This window comes from Alosa alosa, chromosome 21, assembly GCF_017589495.1.
Source record: "Alosa alosa isolate M-15738 ecotype Scorff River chromosome 21, AALO_Geno_1.1, whole genome shotgun sequence".
Taxonomy (NCBI): Eukaryota; Metazoa; Chordata; class Actinopteri; order Clupeiformes; family Clupeidae; genus Alosa; species Alosa alosa.
Window position 1 is genome coordinate 6,333,435 of NC_063209.1, and position 26,095 is coordinate 6,359,529.

General features: G+C 43.1%; 2 protein-coding genes across 6 annotated transcripts; one reads left to right on the forward strand and one right to left on the reverse strand.

The window, feature by feature from the left end:
* The first annotated feature begins 405 nt into the window (after positions 1–405).
* ehd1a (EH-domain containing 1a) lies at positions 406–11,635 on the forward strand. The gene is made up of 5 exons (XM_048231854.1): positions 406–1,201; positions 4,396–4,493; positions 7,467–7,879; positions 8,493–8,657; positions 10,333–11,635. Exons 1-5 carry the CDS (start codon positions 804–806, stop codon positions 10,861–10,863), a joined length of 1,605 nt encoding a protein of 534 aa, XP_048087811.1. The 5' UTR covers positions 406–803; the 3' UTR covers positions 10,864–11,635.
* A 1,779-nt stretch (positions 11,636–13,414) lies between these two features.
* On the reverse strand, positions 13,415–24,907 carry LOC125286746 (schlafen family member 11-like). Of its 5 annotated transcripts, none has more exons than XM_048231990.1 (6): positions 24,881–24,907; positions 19,359–19,424; positions 17,617–18,695; positions 17,395–17,511; positions 16,311–16,995; positions 13,415–14,596 (listed from the first exon to the last, which is right to left on the reverse strand). In XM_048231990.1, exons 3-6 carry the CDS (start codon positions 18,692–18,694, stop codon positions 13,789–13,791), a joined length of 2,688 nt encoding a protein of 895 aa, XP_048087947.1. In that variant the 5' UTR covers position 18,695; positions 19,359–19,424; positions 24,881–24,907; the 3' UTR covers positions 13,415–13,788. The 5 variants fall into 5 exon arrangements, with proteins under 5 accessions (XP_048087947.1, XP_048087946.1, XP_048087945.1 ...); XM_048231989.1 differs by lacking the exon at positions 24,881–24,907 and adding an exon at positions 19,974–20,189; XM_048231988.1 differs by lacking the exon at positions 24,881–24,907 and having other exon boundaries at positions 19,359–20,189.
* Between the last annotated feature and the right edge of the window lie 1,188 nt (positions 24,908–26,095).

Here is a 26,095-nt window from a genome sequence, read left to right on the forward strand (position 1 = left end):
ATGTTGCAGTAATAAGAAGGCTGTTAGAACACACACACTATTTGTACTTTTCAAATGCTTTATGTAAATTGAGTTGTTTTGTTTCTTTTTTATTGTTATTATATTTTTTGTATCTCCCCTGGTGTACTTGACCTGTTTGACCTGTTGGTATTGTATACACACATGACTGTCTTCTTTTGCTTATATATAGGCCTAATATATAATAGAAAATCTTTTTAAGGTTAATTATAGATTGAATGGTTTATTATTCTTAAATCCATTGGTAAACATATATTTTTCTACTTTCAAGTTCAACATGAAATGTTTTTATAGGCTACATTAGGCTACCCTTTCATGATGGGCTACTGCCAGTGAAGGACTTTTATTCTGACACGTTCTATACACCTCAATGTCACACGCGGTTTCCTCTGTGGGAAAAAAAATCGGAAAAAAAATGCGAGAGGTAGCCTAATGGCACAGCTAGCACCAGGACGTTAACGACAAAGTTTCGCTCTAGTGGTACGGTACAGTCACGAGAGAACAAGCAGTTTTCACAGGTAGACTTAATTAAATGTCATTTCCGGTATATAAGGACGTTTGACTATTCCTTCTATGAAAAATCTGCTGTTTCATTCTCCCTGCGGGACACACGACGACATTTCTTCACTGTATGAATCAGCCGTAGTTGCGCTGTTGTAGGAGGGGTGGTGGTAAGCTAGCTTAATTACTGTCAAAACCTGAAACTGAACAGTCGGGCGGACATCCTGGTCATAGCACTTGCATTTTAAAGTTCCTGTTGTATCGGTCAGTGCCAAAGTCTCATCATGTTTAGCTGGTCCAAAAGAGACGGGAAAAAAGATCCAGAATTATTTCAGAATGTCACAGAGGGGCTACGTCGGTTGTACCGAACAAAACTCTTTCCACTGGAAGACGCTTATCGTTTCCATGAGTTCCACTCACCGGCACTGGAGGACGCCGATTTTGACAACAAACCCATGGTACTCCTGGTTGGTCAGTATTCAACCGGCAAAACAACCTTTATTCGGCACTTGATGGAGCAGGACTTTCCAGGTATGAGGATAGGCCCAGAGCCAACTACAGATTCCTTTATTGCCGTAATGCACGGTGAGCAGGAAGGTGTGATACCTGGAAACGCCTTAGTGGTTGACCCCAAGAAACCCTTTCGTAAACTCAACGCATTTGGCAACGCTTTTCTGAACAGGTGAGTGTCCTTTTATTAGCTACATCAAAGCCATGCTACAGGGGGGATACATTGGTGAACGTTATCACTGAACAAACTTTTATATGCCAACACTAACTTTTAAAGGGTTCAAAGGGTGCTTCATTTTGGTCAGGCAGTAAGTTAACTTTATCCAGATTTGTCACAATTGCTTTGCTTCATGTCAAATCAAGCTTCACTTCATCACAGATACCAGACTGAAATTGTGAAACTAGACACTCTTGGTTGGAAAGCACCCTGTCAGGTCATGGTCTTAGTAGGGCATGTTCATGTTGCGCTGCACCGGATATGGTAGGTGATCGTTCTGTTCTGATGACAGTTCTGGTGCTTTCTGGGTCCACAAACCGATGTTTATTAATATTTGGGGTGGATTGCTTTGGGACATTTTTAGCTTTTCGGACTTATGTAGGCTATAGATTATATTAGGCTACTATGTGTAGGCAACACATTAAATCCACACCCTATATCTTTGGCTTTCCTATTATTTCACTGACATTCATTAGTTTGGGGAAGAGCCACACCCACTGGAGCTTAGGTGTCCCACATTACGCAGGGTCCCACATTAGGACATTTATGCCTTGTCTTCCCCGTAAACACATGGCCCCCCTCTGTTCAGAAAAACTTTTTTTTTGTCAACTGAGTCCATGATCTCATCCGGAACTATTAGATAAAAGAAATCGTATGTGTTGGCGTCTACAGATTGTGTAACACCTGTTTTAGATCGTGTTTGCGCCCGTGTATCGGTAGATCTGTCATATTCCACGGGCCCGTGCTTACTTGTACTGTATGGAATTGAGCAGTCACATTAGCACAAAGGCAGCAACTCAGAAATATACAAGAGCAGCTGGCCTCATTACTCACACCCTCATTGTGCACACACACACACACACACACCCATGTTGGTCACACCCATGGCATAGTCGGATATAAGGTGGTACCAACTGTCCAAGAACTTGACCAGCACAAATGGAAGTGACCCAAGCACAATCCTAACCCAATGTTTTTGGGGCAAGTCCAGGTGTTTTATCTCCTCAAGAGGATTATTATTGCCTGGGATTAGACACTGCCCTCATTCGCCATATGCTAGTTAAGATTAAACTGTTTCCGATTGGTGCCACAGGATTACATCCATGGTGTGAAGAGAGAATTTACTCCAGCTGAGTCACCATTTCTGTTGTGCAAGCTGGTCTGATGGCATCCTCATAAAGTGGAAGTATGACAACAATTATTTCAACTTCTTCAGATTATCCGCACACAAGCCCCCCTTCTTTTTGTTTATTAAAGTTACACCATAAGTAACGTTCCTAGCCTTAAGCTCTTCATCAGACTGGTTTATTAAAGTTACACCATAAGTAACGTTTCGAGCCTTAAGCTCTTCATCAGACTTGATTAGTACTTATGGTGTAACTTTAATAAACAAAGTAGGGAAGCCTGTGTGCGTATATTCCTTCCTATTTTTCACGATATCACTTTTTTATCCAGCACCTACTTTTGGATGTGCACACATTACGTTTCTTTGAATCTTCTTCAGACTACCCACTGGTATAAAAGTGGGTCTTCTATAGATGTGCATCTTATTATAGCACTTGAGGCCTCTATCTATAGGAGCTAGTCCAAACCAACACATTTGTAGTCGTCACCTGAGAGGCAAGTCAGATTTAATTTTAGTGTTCTCTCAATCAAAGACAAATGCAGATTGCTCACGGCCAGCTGCTTTGCCAAACATGATTCATCAGTATGTGACGCAGAACCGAACAGGACTCAGGGCTGAAATGAGTTGACTCAGGGGTTTGTGTTGTCGCCTGTCACATGACTGTGTGGCTCCCGTCAGGAGGAGGCAGACAGAAACCATGTGTGATCGTGCTGCAATCCTGGGGCTCTGCCCCTCACACCCCCCACACAGCTCAGCCAGGAAACCCCTCGAAAAGGAGAAGCTGATGTGGAAAAAGTCCACGTCCCCGAACTGCGCGGAACTATTTCTCTTCTCAGTTCCATTGTTTGCACTTCCTCAACACGGATGATGACTTTGCAGAAGGGTCTTTTTGAAAGGTTGACAGACAGACAGAGAGCGGGAGGGAGCGTGCAAGATCACACAAACACAAACAGTCACACAAACACAGAGGAGGAGAGGAAATGGAGAGAGGGAGAGGAAGGATGGATCAGAAAAGGATGGAAGTAGGATCAAGGGGAGATGAAGGATATGTGTTTTTGGCAGGTAGTGGCCCTGAAAAGCATTTTTCTGATATTATGAATTTATTTCATAAAGTCCAAAGCTCAGTTGAAGGATGTCATATAGCCGATGTAAATAGTCTCCTCTTCTGCATGCTAACAGTATGCTTTCCCACTTTAATACAAGCAGGATAAAGGAAGAATAGCTTTCCTGAGACAGATTCTGATAACCACTTTGGAAAAACCAGGCTTTTATCCCCCCCCCCCCCCACCCCCGAATAGTTTTCATAGTTTCCACTTTTGGTTTGGGTTTAAATAAGCCCTGTTCTATTGGCCCCTCTTGTACAAAGAATGTTCTGGCATAAAGCGAGAGTCTCATGACCAGGATCCTCATCTGAGTATTAGCTCCAAAAGAGCGGCCGGCTAGACTGGGGCACTAGCGGTATGTGGGAACAGAGAAAATGTTTTAAGAAGTGTAAAAAAAAAAAAGTGAAAATGTTCAAAAGAAACAAACCACTTTCTAAAGACCTGACCACAGATCATTTGGTTTCCACCTCTCTGTTGAAGTTTGGCTTTATCCTGATCTTGCAGTGTAAACAGAATACACCAGGAACGGTGTGTCTAGTGCTCTGCGTCCTTGTGTAGCTGTCTTGATAATGAAACTTTCCATTTAAGAAAACAAAGTGAGTGGCTACGCACACAATGTTTAGCCATTTAATTTGGATGGATTGAATTTGACAGAAGGATTCTTTTTCGTTTTGGCTGGATGGATCACTGGCACATCTAGGGTTTGTGCCTAGTTTTAACGTTCCGACTAGGTATTTCAAGTGTTTTCATATTAACCTACTTGTTACCTCAAGGAGGAATTTAAAGTGTACTGGCAATGTGTGCATGTCAAATGGGCAAGTTTCTGTGTGATGGAAAGGAAAGTTTTTTTTCCCCTGAAGACTTAGATGTGAGGTGTTGCTTAACCTCCCTAAACCTGTGCCCCCCCCGCACCCCAACAGGTTTATGTGCGCTCAGATGAACAACCCAGTCTTGGAGAGTATCAGTATCATCGATACTCCAGGAATCTTGTCTGGAGAAAAACAGAGAATCAGCAGGGGTAAGTGCACTCGGTGATCTCTCTCTCTCTCTCTCTCTCAGCTCTCTCTCTCTCAGCTCTCCCTCTCTCAGCTCTCCCTCTCTTCTTTTTCTTCTCTCACTGTTTTCTCTTCTCCCTCTCTCTCCTCCCCACAGTGTCCCTACCCCATCTTGACCTCTCTCCTCCATTCCCTAATTTCACTCCTTTTCACGCTTTCTGTCTTTGTCAGGCTCTTGCATACCTAACTTGTGTGACATTGCTTTGTCTGACATCAGGATGCAAACTAGTAGGGAGTAACTCCCGCCACATTTAATCATGATGCCATATTTGCATGTGGAATCCTCCACAAGGAGTACAATAAACTTTAACAGCTCATTTCCTTGGATAAGTGGAGGACAAGTGGTTCAGTGGATTATGGAATGTCGATTTTACATGGCGTATACACGTATGCTTTGAGCAATGCCTCTGTTATATGTCAAATGAAAACGACCCATCCATAAATAGAGCTGCTCATTTTAACCTGAGTCAGCATATAAGCTTTCAGTTACGTTGGTGAAAAAAAAGTTCAGCGTGAGGGATTTTCTCATGCAAAAGTTCATCCTCTTAATTCTTTTGCCTGGCTCAGCATTTGTTTGCGTGCCCGCCCTACAATCACTGCTATGACCAGCACAGAGCTATTGTGATTTGAGACATTACAAGCTCCTTTAGCATGTTGGCCATGGGACTTTTAGTCTCACTAAAAGACAGGCCTGACCATGCCTTTGACTGTGGGGCTGTATTTTGCTCCTGGATGAGCCATAGGGTTCACTGCCTTCCGTGTATGTTGTGTACATTCCACCGGAGCTATCTGCTGATGGGTATCAGCACGGGCTGGCACACCTCTGTCATGTCACGTGACCCCCCTCTCTAAGCCCCTTCCTGCCGCGGTTGCGCTTAGCGCTCACCGTGCTCATGCTGCCAGGGAGGTTCTCAGTTCCACAATCAACCGCAGTGCATTGCACAACAACTCTTGCAGAGTGAACACGTCAGTAAATTGTAAAAATGTGCACGGGCCTTTCCACTGTGTCAACCTTAATATATATATACAGTCCATGGTGTCTCAGTGGATGGAGAAAGAGTGAGTTTGGGGTGGTGGGGGCTAAAAAAAGACTTGTTAAAAGACTAGTGAAAGGATTTGTCCTGAAAAAGGCAAAGGCATAAAGACAATAGTGTGTGTCAATGACAATGAAGAGATGCCTATCGGAATGTGAGGGGGTCAAATAGAGGCACACACAGAGAGTGTGGAGGGCAGATGCAGGTTGAGAGAATGAAAAACAAAACTGACAGCAACTGAACAGGAAGTGGACCCAGAGTGGTGGTTAGGGGAGAGAAAGAGAGGTGTGAATGGGTAGGGAGAGGGGGATGGATGGGTAGAGAGAGAGAGAGAGAGAGGGGTGAATGGGTAGAGAGAGTGAGAGAGATGGATGGGTAGAGAGAGAGAGAGAGAGAGAGAGAGAGAGAAATGGATGGGTAGAGAGAGAGAGAAAGGGGTGAATGGGTAGATAGAGAGGGGTGGATGGAGGATGTGTTTGGTCTGTGACAGGCCCCTCTTTGTGTGGCCCTGATCAGGAGGCTGGGGGTAACCTGACACCAGGAGGAAGATGCCCTTCATTCCACAGACAAGGCAGCCATTTTATCAGTCGTCAAACAGGACAGACAGAGAGAGATACAGCTCCGCTCCAAAACACACACACACACACACACACACACACACACACACACACACACACACACACACACACACACACACATGCGCTCGCACAGGCACATTGGGAAGTTTATGGGGAAACTACCTTGTCTTGTCAGTGTGCCACAGAGCTGGATTGCTCATGAGAGGGTGAGGCTTTTGGTTTTGTCTCAGAAGGTCAAAGCCACTGTCCCAGCATGTGGAGAAAACCAGTTATTATGATGCTCTATTGTCCTCCGTTTTGTTGTTGTTAGCTTATTTATGTCGCTTCTGTTTTGACTGATAAAGCAGAGGAAGAGAACGGATGTGAGTGTGTCAGTGAGTGCAGCTGAAGGATCACTCAAGTGCACAAGTCATTCTGCAGAAAGAATGTTTGGGGCTTTTCCCCCAGGGACTCTGTTCTTACCCCTCTCCCATTTTAAAATGCTGCTCTTCCTCTGCTTGCACTACTTTCCTAGACAGCCTTTTTTGTTTCTGTCAGTGGTTATTAGTCATTTTGGTGCCTTTATCATGTACAATCATTTCTGTGTTGCTGTGTTTCATACATGCATAGACACAGAGCACCTCCCCGGAGGTGTTTGCGAAGGCAAATTTCTTTGTGTTTACGTGGCCCTGCGAGTTTCGAACCAACTGTGTCCTTGACGGATCAGATGACGCTCCTCCATAATCAAAACCATAATTTCTCCCCCTCGGCCTGTCTTGCCTCTCCAGGGGTGTTTTCCCCTGGCAGTTTCACAAGGGGGAGGAAAAGCAAAGGGTTCCTTTACTTTAGTTGTAGTTTACTGTGCACTGTGTTGAATCTGATTTTGTGTGTGTGTGTGTGTGTGTGTGTGTAAGAGAGACTCCAGCCAAAAGGCTAACGATGTAGCTAGTCCCTGAAACGCCTTAAAGGCTAAGTAGCTATTGAGCTCAGTAATTACCATCATCCTGTGTTTTGAGTTGATACAATGTAATTTTGGCCGTTTTAGTCCACTGATTCTCACTCTGCTGTTTCCAGTTTCACGCACGCTACACTGACACTAGCTGGGCTGTAGAGAATAGCTCTGAGCCGGTCGCCCCTCTCCAGGGGCCCTCCGGCTTCACAGATTAGCGGAGTGTGGCCAGCAGGCTGTGGATTAGGAGGTTGAAGTAACTCTATCTGGGCACAATGTTCTGACCAAAACAGACCCCCTCACCCCCCTCGCTCCCTCCCCTCCTCCGCATCTTCCACTACCACCGTTAGATCCATCATCTGACCCACTCTGATCCTCTTCCTCTCTGTCCGACAGGCTATGACTTCGCCGCCGTGCTGGAGTGGTTCGCCGAGCGCGTGGACCGCATCATCCTGCTGTTCGACGCCCACAAGCTGGACATCTCGGACGAGTTCTCGGAGGTCATCCGCGCGCTCAAGAACCACGAGGACAAGATGCGCGTGGTGCTCAACAAGGCCGACCAGATCGGCACGCAGCAGCTGATGCGCGTCTACGGCGCCCTCATGTGGTCGCTGGGGAAGATCATCAACACGCCCGAGGTGGTGCGCGTCTACATCGGCTCCTTCTGGGCGCAGCCGCTGCTCGTGGCCGACAACCGCAAGCTGTTCGAGGCCGAGGAGCAGGACCTGTTCAGCGACATCCAGGGCCTGCCGCGCAATGCCGCCCTGCGCAAGCTCAACGATCTCATCAAGCGAGCGCGCTTGGCTAAGGTGAGCCGTAGCTGCGTAGCCGTAGAGACAAGCTGCCGCGCTTACGTCCACAATGTCAGTAAACCGTCAGATCTGCCGCTCTGCAGCGCTGTGTTCGAGCCCAACAGTATCTTGATTCAGTTGACGGATTGCTTCAGAAGTAGCTGAATGGTTTGCATTAGCTGTGTGTGCCGCTAAATGCCACAGAAAGGCGGCTCGCCAGGCAGCCCTGGGTCTGCTTTACGTCTGTAAGTAGTCTGCATTTAAGGTGATTGGAGGGTTGGCTTGGCTTCCTGCCTCGTCCTGTCTCTTGAAACTGTCAGGCTTAGCCACAGTAAGACGGTGTGTAAATCATTGACTGAGTTTCTTTACTGGTGTGCAGTGTAAGATAAACAACATATTTTTTCACTCCATTCTCTGAAAGCTAGCCTTTTATTTTCCACTGCCATCAGAATCACTACAAATAATACACACCAACATAAATCCCTGCTTCACCTGGCATGTTGACAGTGGATGAATCAGAGATCATACTCTCAGCCTATGTGGAAGGATAGTCGATTGATGGTATTTATAGTAAATGAAAGGAATTTGGTCAGTGTCTCTAAATGGATGGTATTTGTTTATCTTTGCACAGGTGCATGCTTATATAATCAGCTCCTTGAAGAAGGAGATGCCAAGCGTGTTTGGGAAGGACTCCAAGAAGAAGGAGCTGATAGCCAAGCTGCCGGAGATCTACGCCTCCATCGAAAGGGAACACCAGATTTCACCTGGAGACTTCCCTAAAGTTAAGAAGATGCAGGTAAAGAAATTAACCGTATCAGTGAATCATGTGTAGTAGTTAAGTTCCCTTTTGTTTTAGTTTTTTATTAATCCACAGTAGTGTTGCACGGTGTATCGATACTAAAAAGGTATCACGATGCCTTCACGCAAAAAACGATACGGTTTCCGACGTTTTTAGAATCGATACTTTATTGAAATTAACGTGCTGTGTCTGCATGAACTGCTGCTCTCACTGCTCCTTGCACGCATCTAGGCAAGTGGGCGTGTCAAGCAGGCAGCTCTGAGTGAGTAAGTGCGCAGCCAACGTCAACATACAGTAGTTCTTTGCCGACCGTCCTCGGCCTTGTGGATAAAACAAAAGGTCAAGTGAAATCTGCAACTATTTCGGATACATCGCGAATAGTGAAGGCAAGCTATCAGACACAGAGGCCCGTTTGTGAAATATGTTTCAAAGTCATTTAAAAGCAGTAGGCTACGCATGGAACTTGGCTAAACACCTCGCAGACATATCCCAACATTTTTGTTCAAAGAACGACAGGTTAACGAATATGCTATAGAAAACACGACTAAATGGTTAGTGCCAAGTTCTTCTCTTCTGTTTTAGTCTAGCCTAAGTGAAAGCGAGTATGGTTCTCTGGGATAAAGCGAACCTTCCTTCATCAATGAATTTTGGCCGAGACATAACGAGCTGTAATCATAGGGTGCTAGCGTGATGAAAGCGCCAATGTTCACGCCAGAATAACATTACCATAACTTGTAAACAATCTATTTCATGTTAGGTCAGTACTACTGGTAATATTTGTCATGGCATGTAGACTGCAATTTGTTCAATAAGTATTGCCCAGATGTAGGATAGGCTACCCGAAATGCGCTAATTAAAGCCCACAGCATATAATACCACCAAAGCGTGTTGAGTCCTAATAATAATAGCGGGTTATTGTTATGTGGTAGCAAATCATGTCATCAAAGAAATAGACGTAGGCTAATGTAGGAATGCACACAGACATATTGCAACAGGTAATGGTGTAGGCCTATCTGCAGAAGACCTGAGTGGTTGGAACGTCGTACTTGTACACTGGGCACAAAGAAGACTATCCTCACATCTTTCCCTTTGCAACTGTCAAAGAAATCCCATGAACACGGGAAGGCCTAGGGAAGCCTATACTGTACATCAGATGGCCTAAAGATTAGGCCCCTCTGCATAGCATTCAGTGATTTGCATGCAGTAATTTCAACACTGACCTTGATCTAGCCTAGTTTGGCTATTTAAAGCTACTTTATTGGCAAAACACAACACAATGTAAATGAACTATAACAAAAAATAAAGGACTTAATCACACAAAGTAGGCCTACTATTTTACTGACTATAAAAATAATAATTATTTAGGAAGTTTAGAACCCAGAATTGACCTGCACACTACAAAAGTGCACTGAATTCAACACAAATGACTCAATACACTTGGAGGAGGTATGAGTCCTTTCTTTTCCAGGATTTCGCCGTAGTATCGTTTCAGTATCGAGCATCGTGATATTTATGGCAGGTATCGTATCGAAGTCATAATTTTGGTATCGTGACAACACTAATCCACAGTATGTGAACTGATACTGAGGATGGCTCCTTCGGACTGCCATGCTGTCTGAATGATAAATGATGATTCTCATGACTGGTTCTCATGTCTCACTTGTTCCCGTAGGAGATCCTTATCAATCAGGACTTCACGAAGTTCCCATCGCTGAAGCCCAAGCTGCTGGAGGCTGTGGACGACATGCTGGCCCATGACATCGCCAAGCTGATGACCCTGGTGCGGCAGGAGGAGGCCTCCATGCCCACCCATACAGTCAAGGGTGGTGCTTTTGAGGGGACCATGAACGGCCCGTTTGGACATGGCTACGGCGAGGGAGCGGGCGAAGGCATTGACGAGCTGGAGTGGATCGTGGCGCGCGACAAGCCCTCCTACGACGAGATCTTCTACACGCTGTCGCCCGTCAATGGCAAGGTGTCCGGCGCCATGGCCAAGAAGGAGATGGTCAAGTCCAAGCTGCCCAACACTGTGCTCGGCAAGATCTGGAAGCTGTCGGACGTGGACAAGGACGGGTACCTGGACGACGAGGAGTTTGCGCTGGCCAACCACCTGATCAAGGTCAAGCTGGAGGGCCACGAGCTGCCCGCGACACTGCCCGACCACCTGGTGCCGCCCTCCAAAAGAGGGCAGGAGACCATGTGAGCGAGGAGACTGTGGAGGAGATGATGGATTTCATTGCAGTGTGGGTTTAAACCAAAACAAACAAACAAAAATAAACAAACAAACAAAAGATCAAATGTGCCAGTGAGAGACCTTACATTTGGTGGACGTGTTCTTCAGAGGGGTTGGTACAAAACAAAGTGAACTTTGAACTTGTGTTTAGGGGTACGTTTTGGTGGTACTGCAAGGGACAACTATTGTGACCGAGATGTTACACCTCATGCATTTTAAGAGAAAATCCAGTTCTCATAGGAGTGCTAAATGTGATTAATATATATATATAAAAATGATATACATTATACATCACCCTTTTCCAGAGTTAATATGTCTAACTTATTCTTTTAGTTTTGTCTGTTTTGTATTTTCAATGTTGGACAGCTATGAGAAGTTTTTCTGTTCATTTTACTCCAGTTTTTCTCCTTTATGTGCAGTTTGCAGTTGTGCTTTGCTCATATAGGACTGGGAACTCAGAAGTCCTCAAAAGCTTTCACCTTCTACTTCAGAATAGACCACTGTGCTATGTATGATATGGAACGATGTCTTAAGGGTGACATTGATTGAGTTGTGTTTGAGATCCCCATACATTATATGCAGTACCGGTGTTTGCTGTTCCAAGATCTGTCCAAGTGCATCGTTATCAAACTCCATTTACGAATGCATGATTAATGTCTTGTGAGAAGATTTGACAGACGTGATGTGTAAGCCGTTGTACATCCGGTTCAGAAACTACCATTAAAGGCGTGTCTAAAACCAACACACACCAGCATGTTGTTCAAGGAGGGAAAACAATCAATGAATCCTTGTTACTGTAGTCTTGACTATCTATGGATCTGCTTGGTTTGGGCTTTTTTTTTTTTTTTAAAGACGCTGTGTCGGCATCAGTGGAAAAATAGGATCGGGCCAAGAATGTGAGCAATGCACAGTAACTCATCTGTTGTCATATATGACAGTGTGTCTCCATGACACAAACAAACACACACACACGCCCTGAAATGCTTGAATACTATTTGTACCATAGGTCTTAGGAAATGCAATGCTTTACATGCTTGGCTTTTTGCTATGAGGTGTTAATTGGTCACTTGTATCTTCTCACAAGGGTGACAATTGGCCTTTTTTTACCTCTGAAATTTTAAGTCTCATGTATGCTTGAGGTCTCATCTAAGAGCCTTGATTTCTTCACACCGCTTGAACCACAATGGGCCAGTTTATTTACAGTGAGGGCTTGGTAAAGTAGTTCTGGCAACAATAGGAAAAAATATTTTCTCTGCTCACAATAACCAGAGCAAAATCTTGACTTACAGTGACCCCTTATGGTGAAAAGTTATATTGGGATGAACCTGCTCCTTTGTCCCTAAGACAAAAGTAATTTAAATGTCTGAGATCCTGGTGAAAAGCTGTTATTATCTCAACTCAACAGTCAATCAAAATACACCCCTTCCATCTGTGCTCCGGAGGCAGCATAGTGATTAGATTAGATTAGATTAGATTCAACTTTATTGTCATTGTGCAGAGTACAAGTAGAGGCAACGAAATTGGCTGGAATAGTCCATGGCTCGTATACAGGCAACTTTGCTTTGCATTTACAGAACCTGGACAAACACCAGTTTTTTTTATACACTCATACAAAATGGTAAAGGCATGTGAAGAACAATTCACTGAGTTTGACCAAATCATGTATTGGTTTATAATATATTCTATAAAACAGAATAGAGTGACATGCTTCTGAACTTAAATATTCTAGTAGTTTGAAAAAGAGAGCTGGTTTTCATTTTTAATTCTGTCTAAAGTCTAGAGACCTCCATTTCAAGACATTATTTGTTAGTGTAAATTAGAGCCTTTGGATTTTTAAGTTAGTCAGTGCACCTGATTTGGAATATTTGCTGCTCTGTGTGCAGTTTGGTGTTCAGTGAACCAATAAAACAACCTTTCACATGGCATGATATCAACAGGTTCTGTCTGACCTGTTGTTGGTCACACTTACAGATGCTTCTTGCTTGCTGCCTTCAGGTCAAGGAGGCGGCATACAATCATTTGGGTGCCAGAATGAGCACAGATGTGAGAAGGGTGTGAGAGCTCCGTGTGTCTTCTCTTAGTCATTCCTGCTCTCCTCACCTTCCCTCTCAAAAATATGTCACATGGGGTCCCTTCTATACCCTGTGACGGCCATTTCTCTTGTCCAGCCGACACACTGACCCAAAGTATTATATAAGGGAAACGAGTTGCATAACTCTAGAGTTAGAGGAGTGAGGCTTCTGAGAAGAAGGTGTGAGTGTGATCATTGGCACTGCGTCTCTTGATCGCATTGAGCATGCTTGTTTATGCGTGGGAGTTCAAGACTGACCATCACCAGTTGCTTCTCTATGACTGACTTGATGTACATTCTGATGAGTTCTCAATCCCCACAGGACTAGGCCTACCATTGTGTAAAACATGTATACTGGTTTCTTCAACGGCAAGTTGATCCTGAGCTGTACCTACATTTCCATTTGATGTTATGTTTCAAGATGAAGAATTGAAAGACAGATTATTTCCATTGGTTTCCATTTATTTCAATGATTCACAAAGATAATGTTGGATGCTAAAATATAGCATTAAGTAAAGTAAAGTAGAAGAACTAACAGATATATAGGCATAATTCTCAGACAGTAACCATATCATATTCCTTAAACTTCTAAATGACTAACCCTGAAGATGTACATGGATAACCAGGGAACAAGACAAATCTTAGAACTCATTGCATTTGTTCTGGCAGATCTGTCACGTCAATATAGATTTATGCATATAGACCAATGGATGTTAATCATTTTCAGCTGACAAAATGTGAGGCAATAGTAGGTAGGCTACAGTAATACAAAAAAAAAAAACCTCGTTCACTTTTTTATACTGTCCATAATATCACTTGTGTGACTAGGACAGAAACATTGTGGGACACCTGCACAACCACACACTTTCTTTAGACTTAACAACATATAACTCGATCCTTGCTATGGAATAAGCAGAAATAAGAAGGTTAGGCTTAAGATGTTTTAAACGAGGATGGACAGACTCTGAGGGATTGACCAAAATCACAATGTTCCGTTCCAGACCTGAGAACCTACAGACAGAATCCACCATCACTTTCTGACTAATCTTCTCGACACTCCTGAATAAGGGGAATTGTGTAGTCAGTTTGTCTTTTTCTTCAGTCAGCTGCTCCTGGGTTGAAAAAAGCACAGCGATGTCTCCAGCAGTGTGGCCCTTGTCGAGGAGACGCTCCAGGATCTTGGTCACACATTTCACCACCTTGTCAGGGGCCACTTCTTTGGTGGTACAGGAGCCCTGGAATGAGTGGTGCAGTGCCCTTTCACTGTTTATGTTTTTTAAATGTTGTGTTACCTCAGATTGTGGGCCCTTCATGATCCTATGCATTTGACACTGCATAGCTTTCAGGACATTTGCAGAATTACGAACAACTTTGCACAAGATAACTTGGTGTTGGTTTGAAAGCGGTGGAAGACCATCTGGAAAATCATGGCATTTCTGGTAGTAGTCCAGAAAAACCCAGAACATCCCATCCGCTCCTCTCAGCTTCAATGCCTTCTCATACCAGTTGCTTTCCCCTTCTTCCACACGAAAGTTCTGGGCTTCATCCACAATGATGTGTTTTACCGCCGAGAAATCCGTGTGTTTATCCAAAAACTTTACTCTTGTCTCACATTGGCAGATGTTTTGCTCTCTGAAAAGGAACCATGCATGTTATGAGTAATTGACTCAATTATATAGTATCTAATACGTTAAGCAATAAACCCAGCGAGGCTGTATGTTCTAGTAATTTAAGTGTTGTTAGGCGTGACTCCATACAGCTCTGAGTTTCATAAGCAAGGACCGAAACTTTTTAGAATATCAATTATAGAATAGAATTCCATTTCAGAGGGACTGAAAGAATGGGCTTGATCAGGTGCAGTTTGCCAAAAGGATTGCAACAGTACCTCATTTTTGAAAATCACACCGATCAAAAGTTGTCTGCATTAACACAACATCCAATAGGCCAAAACGCATAAATAGGTTTTCATTATATCCAAACGGTAATATTTCCCCTAAGAGGGGGCGTGTATCTGCAGCACATAGAAAGTTCCCTGATGTGCCGGTTCTGGCGCCGACAAGAGTGGCAGCATGTCGAGGTAGCTCCGTGTCTTTTCTTGAATTTCCCCTGGGGATCAATAAAGTATCTATCTATCTATCTATCTATCTACATATGGTGGTTGCTATAGGGTCACATTATAGTGGTGTTTGTTGGTGGTTCCTCGGGCATTGCTAGGGTACATATGGTGGTTGCTATGCAAAATAATGTGGTTGCTATGGTGGATGCTAGGGTAATCATATTGGTTGCTATGGCGGTCGTTAGGTTTACATTATAGTGGTGTTTGCTGGTGGTTGCTCGGGCATTGCTAGGGTACATATGGTGGTTGCTATGCAAAATAACGTGGTTGCTATGGTGAATGCTAGGGTAATCATGTTGGTTGCTATGGCGGTCGCTAGGTTTACATTATAGTGGTGGTTGCTAGGGTGTTGCTAGGGTAATTAAGGTGGTTGTTAGGGCGTTACTAGGGTACATATTGTGGTTGCTATGCAAAATAATGTGGTTGTTATCGTGGTTGCTAGGGTAATCAGGTTGGTTGCTAAACACAGGTTGCACTTTTGGCGCTGGCGCATAGGCCTAATGTGATGGCTGCATAAAACCTTCGTCTTTGTCCGTTTACATACAAACATGCAACCGAATTTTTCCAAAATCTCCACTCTAGCAGGAGTTTTTAAAAACACCGTTTGCGGGGAGGGGGGGAGCATTCCGCCATTCATTTCAATGGAAAATGAAAAACAGGAATAACACACCACACCATTTATACAAGCAGGATACACCGCTTTAGGCCTGAATTTTTAGAGTTGGACCTGTGTCGATAACTCAAACGCTAGAAGCAGTAGTCGATACAAAAATTGGGTGAAAGGGAATAATATTTACTTGAGAAGAACAATAGTGGGCTTCACCATGCTGTGGACTTGCTTGATCAATCCCACTAATTACATAGAATATCAATATTTGAGCACTGTTTCCAAGCTTTTAATAAGAGACCTGTATACTAGTTCAGGGCAGCCGTGGCCTATTGGTTAGCGCTTCGGACTTGTAACCTGAGGGTTGCCGGTTCGAACCCCGACCAGTTGAAGTGAAGTGCCCTTGAGCAAGGCACCTAACCCCTCACTGCTCCCCGAGCGCCGCTGTTGTTGCAGGCAGCTCACTGCGCCGGGATTAGTGTGTGCTTCACCTCACTGTGTGTTCACTGTGTACTGAGTGTGTTTCACTAATTCACGGATTGGGATAAATGCAGAGACCAAATTTCCCTCACGGGATCAAAAGAGTATATATACTTCTACTTATACTTATACTTAGGACATACCTCATGAAGCTTCTCAATCCAAAATTTTCACAAAGGTAAAGGATATTTTTTTCCTCGCAGCAATACAAGTTCTTGATCCTTCTTATGAGCACCATAGCAATCAATGTCTTCCCAGATCCAGGCACACCATGAATGAAGTTATTCTTGATTGCACCATAGGTCTGAAGAATTTTAAACTGTTCTTCTGTTAGCAAATTAAGGAACTCACAGCCAATTTCATCACTTAATGGGGAGGTGAAACTCATCACCACAATCACCAAGGAGCGGAGAAGGGCTTTCACGTCTTTTTCCTGGTTCAGTCTGTAACTATTGGGGTATAGTGAGGGGTGATTCAGCACTGTCCAGTTCTGGCTGTTCACCAGTTGGGGGATTACACAGAGTTTGCCTGTATAGCCTCCCACGTTCACCAGCTTCTGCTTCAGGTGGAATGCTGTATTGGTTGCATATTTCCACAAATCAGGACCATCCGTTTTAACCACACAGCAGAGAGTGGGATAACTGCCTGTGCTGATGATCAGAGCCTCACGAATGACGTCTTTATTCTTGGGGAGATCTATATCAACTGCCCAGCTTGGGGAGAAAATGCAAATTCCCGGACTCTTTGAAGAGTTGGCAATAAGGATGGCATTGGAGAGGGGCTTGTTTTTAAAGGCATCTGGCATCACCTCGATATTATTCGTTGGGACTAGAAAGAACAACACTCAATAAGCACAAGATGCTGCATTACATCATATATTCTATTTAGAATTCTATCCTGAGAGTATTGGAATCAGGAATCAGGAGTTGAAATCTTTTTTTACATCACAGAACTCTTACAACAATGTTAAAGTAATGATTTACTTCAGGTTTATGATATGGTATTAAGCTTTAAAAAGAAAGAAAAAATTAAAACCAAATTTACTGTGATAGCCCTTGTCATCATTTCTACTTGCTGGTATTTCTAAGTACTGACATGCCTAGATACAGAATGAATGTTAATGGTGAACAGTAACTGTGAACACACATTAATAGACATATCTTATGTTAACCAAACAAATTAAATGGCAACAGCATTTCAACGAGTTAAAAATAAGCATGTGCTCACCAGGGAAAAGTTTCTCCTGTAGGTGTGTCAACATCTCGATGCTGTACACTGATTTACACTGAGGTGGGGCGTCTCGTAGACTCAGCACATTCAGAAAGCGTTTAGACAGGTCTGCATCTGAAACAAAAAAAAAAAATGTTTTTATTCCAACATGATTGCAAATTTTTAACAGTTAACACATGTATGTCAATTAATGTGTGTAATTATGTTAAAGAAAGCTACCTGGGTCTGAGAGCTGCATTTTCTTCATCCACACAGTAGCTCCCAGTCTACAAACCGTGCCTCCCTCAATGTGCAATGAGTTTGGATCTTTTTCAAAGACAGCACAGCAAAATACTGGAATCTTGATGGCCACTACATATGCATCAGCTTCTGAGGATTCCTGTGCTGTGACTTTGATAAGTCTACACTCTGGAGACCAGCTTGCATCCTTGTTGCAGTCAGAGGTATGAATGGCCTTTGCCTTTTTGCACACATCTTTAACCTTAATGAGCAATTCCCCTGCATCAATCCCACTACCGCACCCAGTAACTTCTTTACTTTTGTCATTTATGCCATTAAACAAGAAACCACCATCTGTATTTGCAAAAGCCGATATCATTTTAGGAACGACTTCCTTAAGCCTCTTGATGAGATTCTCACTGCTGCTAACTTCTCCCTGAAACTTGTCGGTGAAAATTTGACCTCGAAATTCTTTTAATTCTACATTCGTACTTTCCCCAAATTCTAAACATTTACCTTTTTCCACCGAGTCCTTCATATAGAATTTCTCAGCACAATTCTTTATTATGTCATTGCTTGTCCGTGGTTCATATCCATCTCGATTCCTGTTAGCCCTGTCCTTTCTCTTACTCAAGAACTCAGACACATCTCTGGGACTAACATGATTAACTGTTGACCCTGCTCTTTCACGTAAACCAGTATCAATGCTGCAAAGTCTTGATCTATTGGAACCACAATGCCATGACCTAACATAGATATGAACTTTGTCACCTTGAGGGATACATTCAATCATATCTTCAAAAGGGGAACCCACTAAGTCTAGCAGATGCTGTTCAATATCTAATCCCCTTCCCTCTCTTCTATAGTTGTATGAGTTGGCAATATCCAAAGTGAAAACTCCTCCTCCAGAGTTCAGAAGAGCACAAATCCCATACAAAATGCATTCTCTTTCTCTGTCCCTTTTCTTCTTATCCATCTGATTTCTAGCACTCTCCCCTAATGTCACCTTAGCAGACCACTTGATCTCAATATCAGGAAAGTCCTGAGAATCCGTTACAGTCAGACCACGTGAAGCCATCCTGTGAGAGAAAAAAATTGAAAAGTACATTAAAACTAGAAGTACTGCAGAGCGGTATAAAATATGACCGCCACCCAGTCCTGCAGTCTCTCCGCAAAAATAAATCACACATGACAATTTGTCTCCATCTCCTGACTTACTCCATCCCCTACTCTTGCAACTTTTGTGTATGTAAATTAGTGTGCATGTGTGCGTTTGCTTTTGTGTATATGTGTGCTTCTCTGTGTGTGCGTTTTCGCTTGTGAGTGTGTGTGTGGGGTTAATGGGGTGTGTGTGTGTGCGTGTGTCTGCTTGCCTGCATGTTGGTTTTATGTGTCTGTGTGTATGTGTTCGCTTGTGAGTGGGTGTGTGGGGGTAATGGGGTGTGCAAATAAATCACTGTTTTACACCATTTACGAGGCTCAAAGTAACTCCATACTTCATTGGTAGACTTCCTAGGGCCCTGACATTTAAAACGAGACATTGAGAACTTTGAAAAAGCACTGGTAGTTTATTTACAAGACGATTTATACAGACGAATTTATTTACAAGACGAATTACATTTGCTGCCGCTAGGGTGCGTCTAGATTTCTAGGCTAGTCTACTGGGCAAACTAAATGACAACATTTAAAAGTAGGCAACCAAAAATTGAGTGGAGAAAGCATTATCAAACAAAGTAACCTACCTACTAACTTGACAAGGATATAACTCTTCAACCTGGAGAATTCCACAGTATAGGCCAAGTTTATGTCTGAAACACAATGAAATTTCAGTCTTAATTTTTTGTAGAAGAGGTCTTTAATTCGTGCCAAGATTAGTCAAAACTGTAGTTGTGCTCTCTGCTCTCCACCCCCTCACCACATTCTAATCATACTAAATGTGTGTAAGTTGGTATGCTTTCTTGGAAAACTTGTCAGCTTTCATTTTGGCATCCAATTAAAAGATTCCACCTGTTCATAGACAAACAGGTTATGCCACATTCACATCGGATGGGTGGCATGTGCATGGCGACTTCATAGACCTCTGGAGTTTACCCACAAAAGTTACCATCTTTGCCCATACAAGGAGATCCATGCCCATGTAATTTTTTCCAATGGGAAAATAACATGGACATTTTGGATAATCGCTTTGCCGCCATGCACATATAGTATATTAAAAGATATTTTAATTGTCATATTGACATGAATACCATCAACCTATCTAACTGTGGAGAAAGCAATGGAGTAGGTCTATCAATGTGGAAACGTTCTCAGATAATGAAGAAACCATCTTTATCAAACAAAGTAACTCATCTACTTACTTGACAGGGATATAACTCTTCAACCTTGAGAGATCCACTGTAGGCTCTATGTTTGATAGACAACAAAATTTCACTCTCTTATTTTATCGCAGAAGAGGTCTTTCAATCTGTGCCAAGATTAATCGAAACTATAGTTGTGCTCTCTGTGCTCTATCCCCTCAGCACATTCTATTCATATGAGGTGCGTGCTGTGAGTTGATAGGTGCGCTTTCTTCCAAAAACCTATCACTTTCCATTTTAGCATCCAATGAACAGATTCCACCTGTAGACTGCATAAAGAGGTTACGCCCCATTCACACCAGATGTGTGGCATGTCATGTGCATGGCAACTTCATAGACCTCTGGAGTTTACCTACAAAAGTTGCCATCTTTGCCCATACAAGGAGATCCGTGTCCATGTGATTTTTGTCCAATGGGGAAATAACATGGTGATTTTGAATAATCGCTTTGCCGCCATGCATATTAATATATTTTAATTGTCATATTGACATGAATAACATCAGCATTGCATAACTGACACTTTTTTTTTACTGATGTTTTGTATCAAAGTGAATGACATATGCTGTATACTCGGAAAGGAGAGAGCCGACATAGTTTTTGCTGTAATCAAATTATGCCATATTCATTTTTGAAATGAAGTGGCAGAGACAGTCATTCTCTACTGCTCTTGGTGAGGGCAGTACATTTCCACAGCTCTCTCTCCCAAGGAAGGGTGATAAAATTATATTGTACGGTATAATCATTCTGTGATAATAAATAACTAACACAGCCTACATGTGTAAAGACGGGGCTGGCAGCAGAAGCGCGCGCATCTGAGACATTCCTGATGTCGCACACGCAACTGCAACACAGCAGTGACGAAGCACATGCCACAGGTAGTGTGAATAAGCTGGTAGGAGCAAGGACACTATTCATGCAGCCTTTTATAAATGTAGGCCTATCCTGAAAAGACATATAAATGACCTTTCAAGTCAGTTCACAAGCAACAGCTGGTGGGCTGTCTAGCTTGTTTGATGGTGTGTTCATGAGGTCTGAGAATGATGGGAACGTTTCCAGTGATGACATCGTTATTCAAGCTGCGAGCGAGTGTTCATGTAATTTGCAGTCCAAATGTGGGAAAAACATGGACGACACAACCAAGGTTCAAACACAAACATAAACGATTGTATTTACTCAAATGTATCAAGCGACAAAACTGCAAATTCCCAAGTTCACATTGAAATTGCTGGACTTGACAGTCCACATGGACTGCTATGCAGATGATACCCAACTTTATCTATCCTTCCTGTCTGATGATGCCACAGTCTCTGTGCAGATCTCTAACTGTCTCTGATATATCTGCTTGGATGAAAGAACATCACCTCCAGCTAAACCTCTCCAAGACTGAACTACTGGTCTTCTCATCTAAACCATACAGCATAACATCAACATCAAAACTGACACTCTCTCTCTCTCTTGCACCACCTACCTACTTAGGTGTCATGATCAGGGACGGATTAAACAAATATGGGCCCTTGTGCACAATATCAAAAAAGGCCCCCCCTCCCCCTGACCGCGACGCGGCCAGCGCTTCTCTCTTTGCTGTTGCTCTGCAGGCTGGTGCACAATTGCACACAATGAAAATGTAGTACATTATGTCATATATTATAACTCAGGCCCACACAGAAATGAATTCCAGCAGCTGTTTTTATTACTAGGCTGTAATCTCCCTTTGCTGTCCAAACAGTCTACAGCAACATTTTTCACTAAACGGACCGGTAGCAGGGACGTTGATAGTATTTTGTGAGAGGTGGTGCTGATCATATTACGGGAGGTTCGGGGGTGTCTCCCCCTGGAAATTTTCGAAATTCTGGTTGTTAAATATACCCTTTTAACGCAGTTTGGAAGGGGCATACAAACTTTAACAGAGCAAGCAGGGCCCGTTTTCTGTCTGACTAAGGTGACGTGAACATTGGCTACCTGCATGATAAGGTTTTCACTTCACTGCTGCTTGACACTACCTTGCATGGAGACATATTTCACGTTAACAGTGGAGATGCTAGCAAAACTATAGCGTTTGGTAAATGGAGATGCAGATCATCTCCCTAATTCATTTATTTGCGCAACAGTCCACATTATGCGCTCACTCCAGCGAGACGAGTGAAATAAGTGTAGGCCTATCTGTCATCGGCATCGCCATAGGCTATTTGCTACGATATAAGCTACTGTTAGGCCTACAACAAGTCGCGATTTATTAGGCTATCCAATCGCTATGCTGTTTTCATGAACATTGCAGGAATCCACTTCATTCACCTACCCACGAGTGGGCAGAGGCGCACCTTGTCAATAGGCAAGGCAGGCAATTGCTTGGAGCCCCGAGCTGCTAGCCCCCCGAGACCTGGTCTCAGCGCGTTTGCCGGTGGGACAAGCGAGAATTCCGTTCATAGATCTTGAATGATTGAGTGATTTTGCGTGCTCCTGTCCTGTTGTACAAACAGAGCATCTGTGTATGTATGCTATGGACTTATAAACAGAGGATCTGTGTTCAAAAGAGTTCAAAGAATCCGTATGGCCTACATATTTAGGCTATTGTGGTAAACTTCAATCGAGGGTGCAAAGTGATGACGGATCAACATCGGAGTTTGGCATTGACTCAATGAAGTTATGGTAGGCTAATGTTAATTGACAGAAAGATTGAACATGGTTTGCTACATCTGACAATAAACTTGAGCTAGCTAGCGACAGTTACAACTAGTTAAGCAAGGATATGTTAATATGTTTGTATTAGGGCTGTCAATTGCGATGCGATTTGGCTAATATGTCAATATGACAAGCAAGTATAACGCATTGATTTTTTTAAATCGCGTGCAGCCAAAGATTTTTTAAGTTTACACCATCACTTGTTCTTTTATCAACGATTATCTTTGGCTGCTAATATTTTGACCCTTTGATGCACCGTTTCTTGTCCTCAAACTGACACAGACACTTCTCCTGTAGTCATGAACACTAACGCAGTTCTGCTGAACTCCCGGTTGGCTGAATAGGCGTTTTACTTAATTTAAAAAAATTTTTTTTTTTTTAAAAATCACTGAAACACCTCACATTTAGGCTACGACATGGGTCGGCAACAGGCGGCCAAAGCTGGCCCGCCTCTAAAATTATTTAGCCCAGCCAGATTATTCTGGCAGTCCAATTTGTTTAGTGTTTTATTAGTTTAGTTTGTTTATTTGTTTAATTTTACAATATCGATTTACATATAGCCTAGGCTATTCACCAATTAGACTGCGAGTGGTGCTTAAACAAATATGAGAAAGAACACCAGAACGCACTGGATCCTGCTAGCTGTGCATACCCCGCCTTTGTGCTTCTGTTTGAAGCAGATAGGCCACCTTGAAGGTGCCGCTGCGTTTTGTAGTGCGTTATGATATTCTTTTCAAACAGCAACAGCGTTGTTGCACACAGTATCAGATACACAGGCTTTGCATTTGTGAAACCGGGTAAGATGAATGCAACATTTTCTTTCTATTTCTCTTTATAGGCCCAGCTATTTTTTCTCCCAGCTTCAACTTCTGTAGTTTGCTTCTCGCTTCTACTGTAAGCATTGTAACATTGTCAGGAGATGGGCCAACCAAGTAGCCTATTTAAGAATAAAAGTAAGATAGACTTTATCCAAAGAAGTAATTAGAATAAGCCAGGCTCCGTGTTAAACTGTCCATCAATGCCACAATTATTGTAGCCTTAAGTGTCTCATGTTGTAGTGCCCACATTTACTATTCACAATATTGAAAGGGGAGTTCGTCAATATAAATAACTTTATATTTTGTGAAAAGGTTTTTAAAGTAGGCCTAATTTACTGTATTGTTTTTTCGTTATTTATTCATGTTTTATTCTTTAGGCTACATTTATATCTTCAACATAACAAGGTTTTTCATGTCAGATTATTTACAGCCTAACATATTGGTGATGAACCCTGTTTGGTAGGGCCCCCTAGGAATTTTTGCTTAGGGCCCCCACAGACTCTAGAATCGCCTCTGCGAGTGGGTCAGTTTCACTTTCGCAAACACGCATACACATTGAATGAGCACTCATAGCCTACCACTTCCACCTAATGTTATGCCTCTATATTTTATGAATTAAGAAGTATTTATTTATAATCAGGAAAACATTTCGTTTATTTGTCATGAGCTCTCTCTCTGCCTGGTAACACGCGCTGATTGAAGTCTGATGACCTCCACCTGTTCCTGCTCTGCTCTGCCTCACCCTCGTTTACCTACCAGCTGCACTGCATTCACCACTCATCATGCCCTGTATATAAAGCCTTGCTTTTCAGTCCACACTTGTCAGATCGTCTGCAACCAGCACCAGTTACCTGCCTATTTTGGAAAACGCCTCTGACTCTTTGCCTGTGATCCCGGACCTGCTTTCGACTACTTCTGTGTTCTCCAGCCCGGTAATCTTGACCTGCCTTCCGTCCCTCTTCTCTGAATGCCGCCTAGTCCTTGACTGTACTGCTGCTTCGTTTCAATTGCTGTTTGTGTGTGTTTCCCCAGGACTTCCCGGATCATCCAGCTCCTGCCATCGCTGTTAGGCTACTGGGGAACACACGCGCAGAACTCTTGGAACTCCTGTACCCCGGAACCCTGAAACCCCTTAACCCCCAACCCTTAAATAAACTTTTTGAGCGTGGCGCTTTTGTGGTCCTCGTCCTGTTTGGTGTCTGACAGTGCGATCTGACCAAACATGGACCCAGCGCGGTCGAACCAGCATGGAAACCGGCGAACCAGAACCACCCACCGCCATGCAGCGCCTGGAAGAGAGAGGTAAACCGCAACACTGCTGACATTGCCTCCCTACTTCAAGCCGGCTACCAACAGCGTCAGCAGTTCCAGCAGCAACAGCTTGTAATGATCATTCAACTTCTCACCAACCTTTCTCCTCTGCCTGCTCCCACCGGCCCAGCCCCAGCCAGCCTGCTCACCGGCCCAGCACCCGAGTCTCCTGCCCAGTCCACTGCTGCGTGGCTGCGGACCCCAGAACCCAGGATCGGCAATCCAGAAGCGGTTCGGGCGACCAACCCAATGCAGGCGTTCCTGGCGAGCTGCCGTGTCCAGTTTACCCTGCAACCCAGGACTTTTGCCACTGAAGGGGCGAGGGTCGGTTACGTGATCACTCACCTGACGGGCCGAGCTCGACTCTGGGGAACATTTATTGCTTTCAAATTTCAGTAGAACTGTAGTTGGGTATTGTTTGATTTATCTCCTCAATCAAAACAACATAACTGCAATTCTATTGATATAACCTGAAATACACAATTAAGTGACATGACTTTTTAATGTTTTTAAAAATGGAGATGTAGCATTTCCAACTCTTCAAATAGATGTTTAGAACTTTTCTGTAATTACATACAACGAGGGTGTTATTCTCTGTACATTTCCATTTGATGTTATATGTTTTAAAACTAGATGTACCGCATAGCGGTACAAAATATGACCGCCGCTCAGTCCTGTACATCCGTTCCGCAAAAATAAATCACACTTCAATTTGTCTCCATATTTTACTCCATCCCCCACTCTTGAAACTTTTTTGTGTATGCTTGTTTGGCATGCCTGTGTGTGTCTTGGCTGCACAGAAAGTACCCTACTGGTGCTGAAAAGGTGAATAGATTGTAGAATAGCCAAAGAAGATGTAGCATTGTTATAAAACCTTTAAAATCTCTAAACAATCACAAGTAGGGCAGTTCATCACAGTTCATCCATTGCAACTGGATTGATGAAAGGTCACTTACACCTGTAGGCTACATTGTATTTGGGAAAAGCAAAAAGTATCAGCATAATGTTGTTTATTTTTTTTATTTATTTTTAAACAAAAACATCTGTCAGTTCCATGCCGTTTTCAACAGCTATCAAAAACAAAGGTCATTTTTGGATGGATGGATTTTTTGTGAATGTTTCTTCTACATAAGATTTTAGTCATCTTTAGTTCATGTAATACTTTATTGTCAATGCACAAATTAAGTAACAGTAGTCTGAAACGTTATTGTTAATGCACAAATTAAGTAACAGTAGCCTAGTCTGAAACGAAATGCTGTTTTACATCTAACCAGTGGTGCAAATAACTGACATGTCCAAATGGGCCTTGATGAA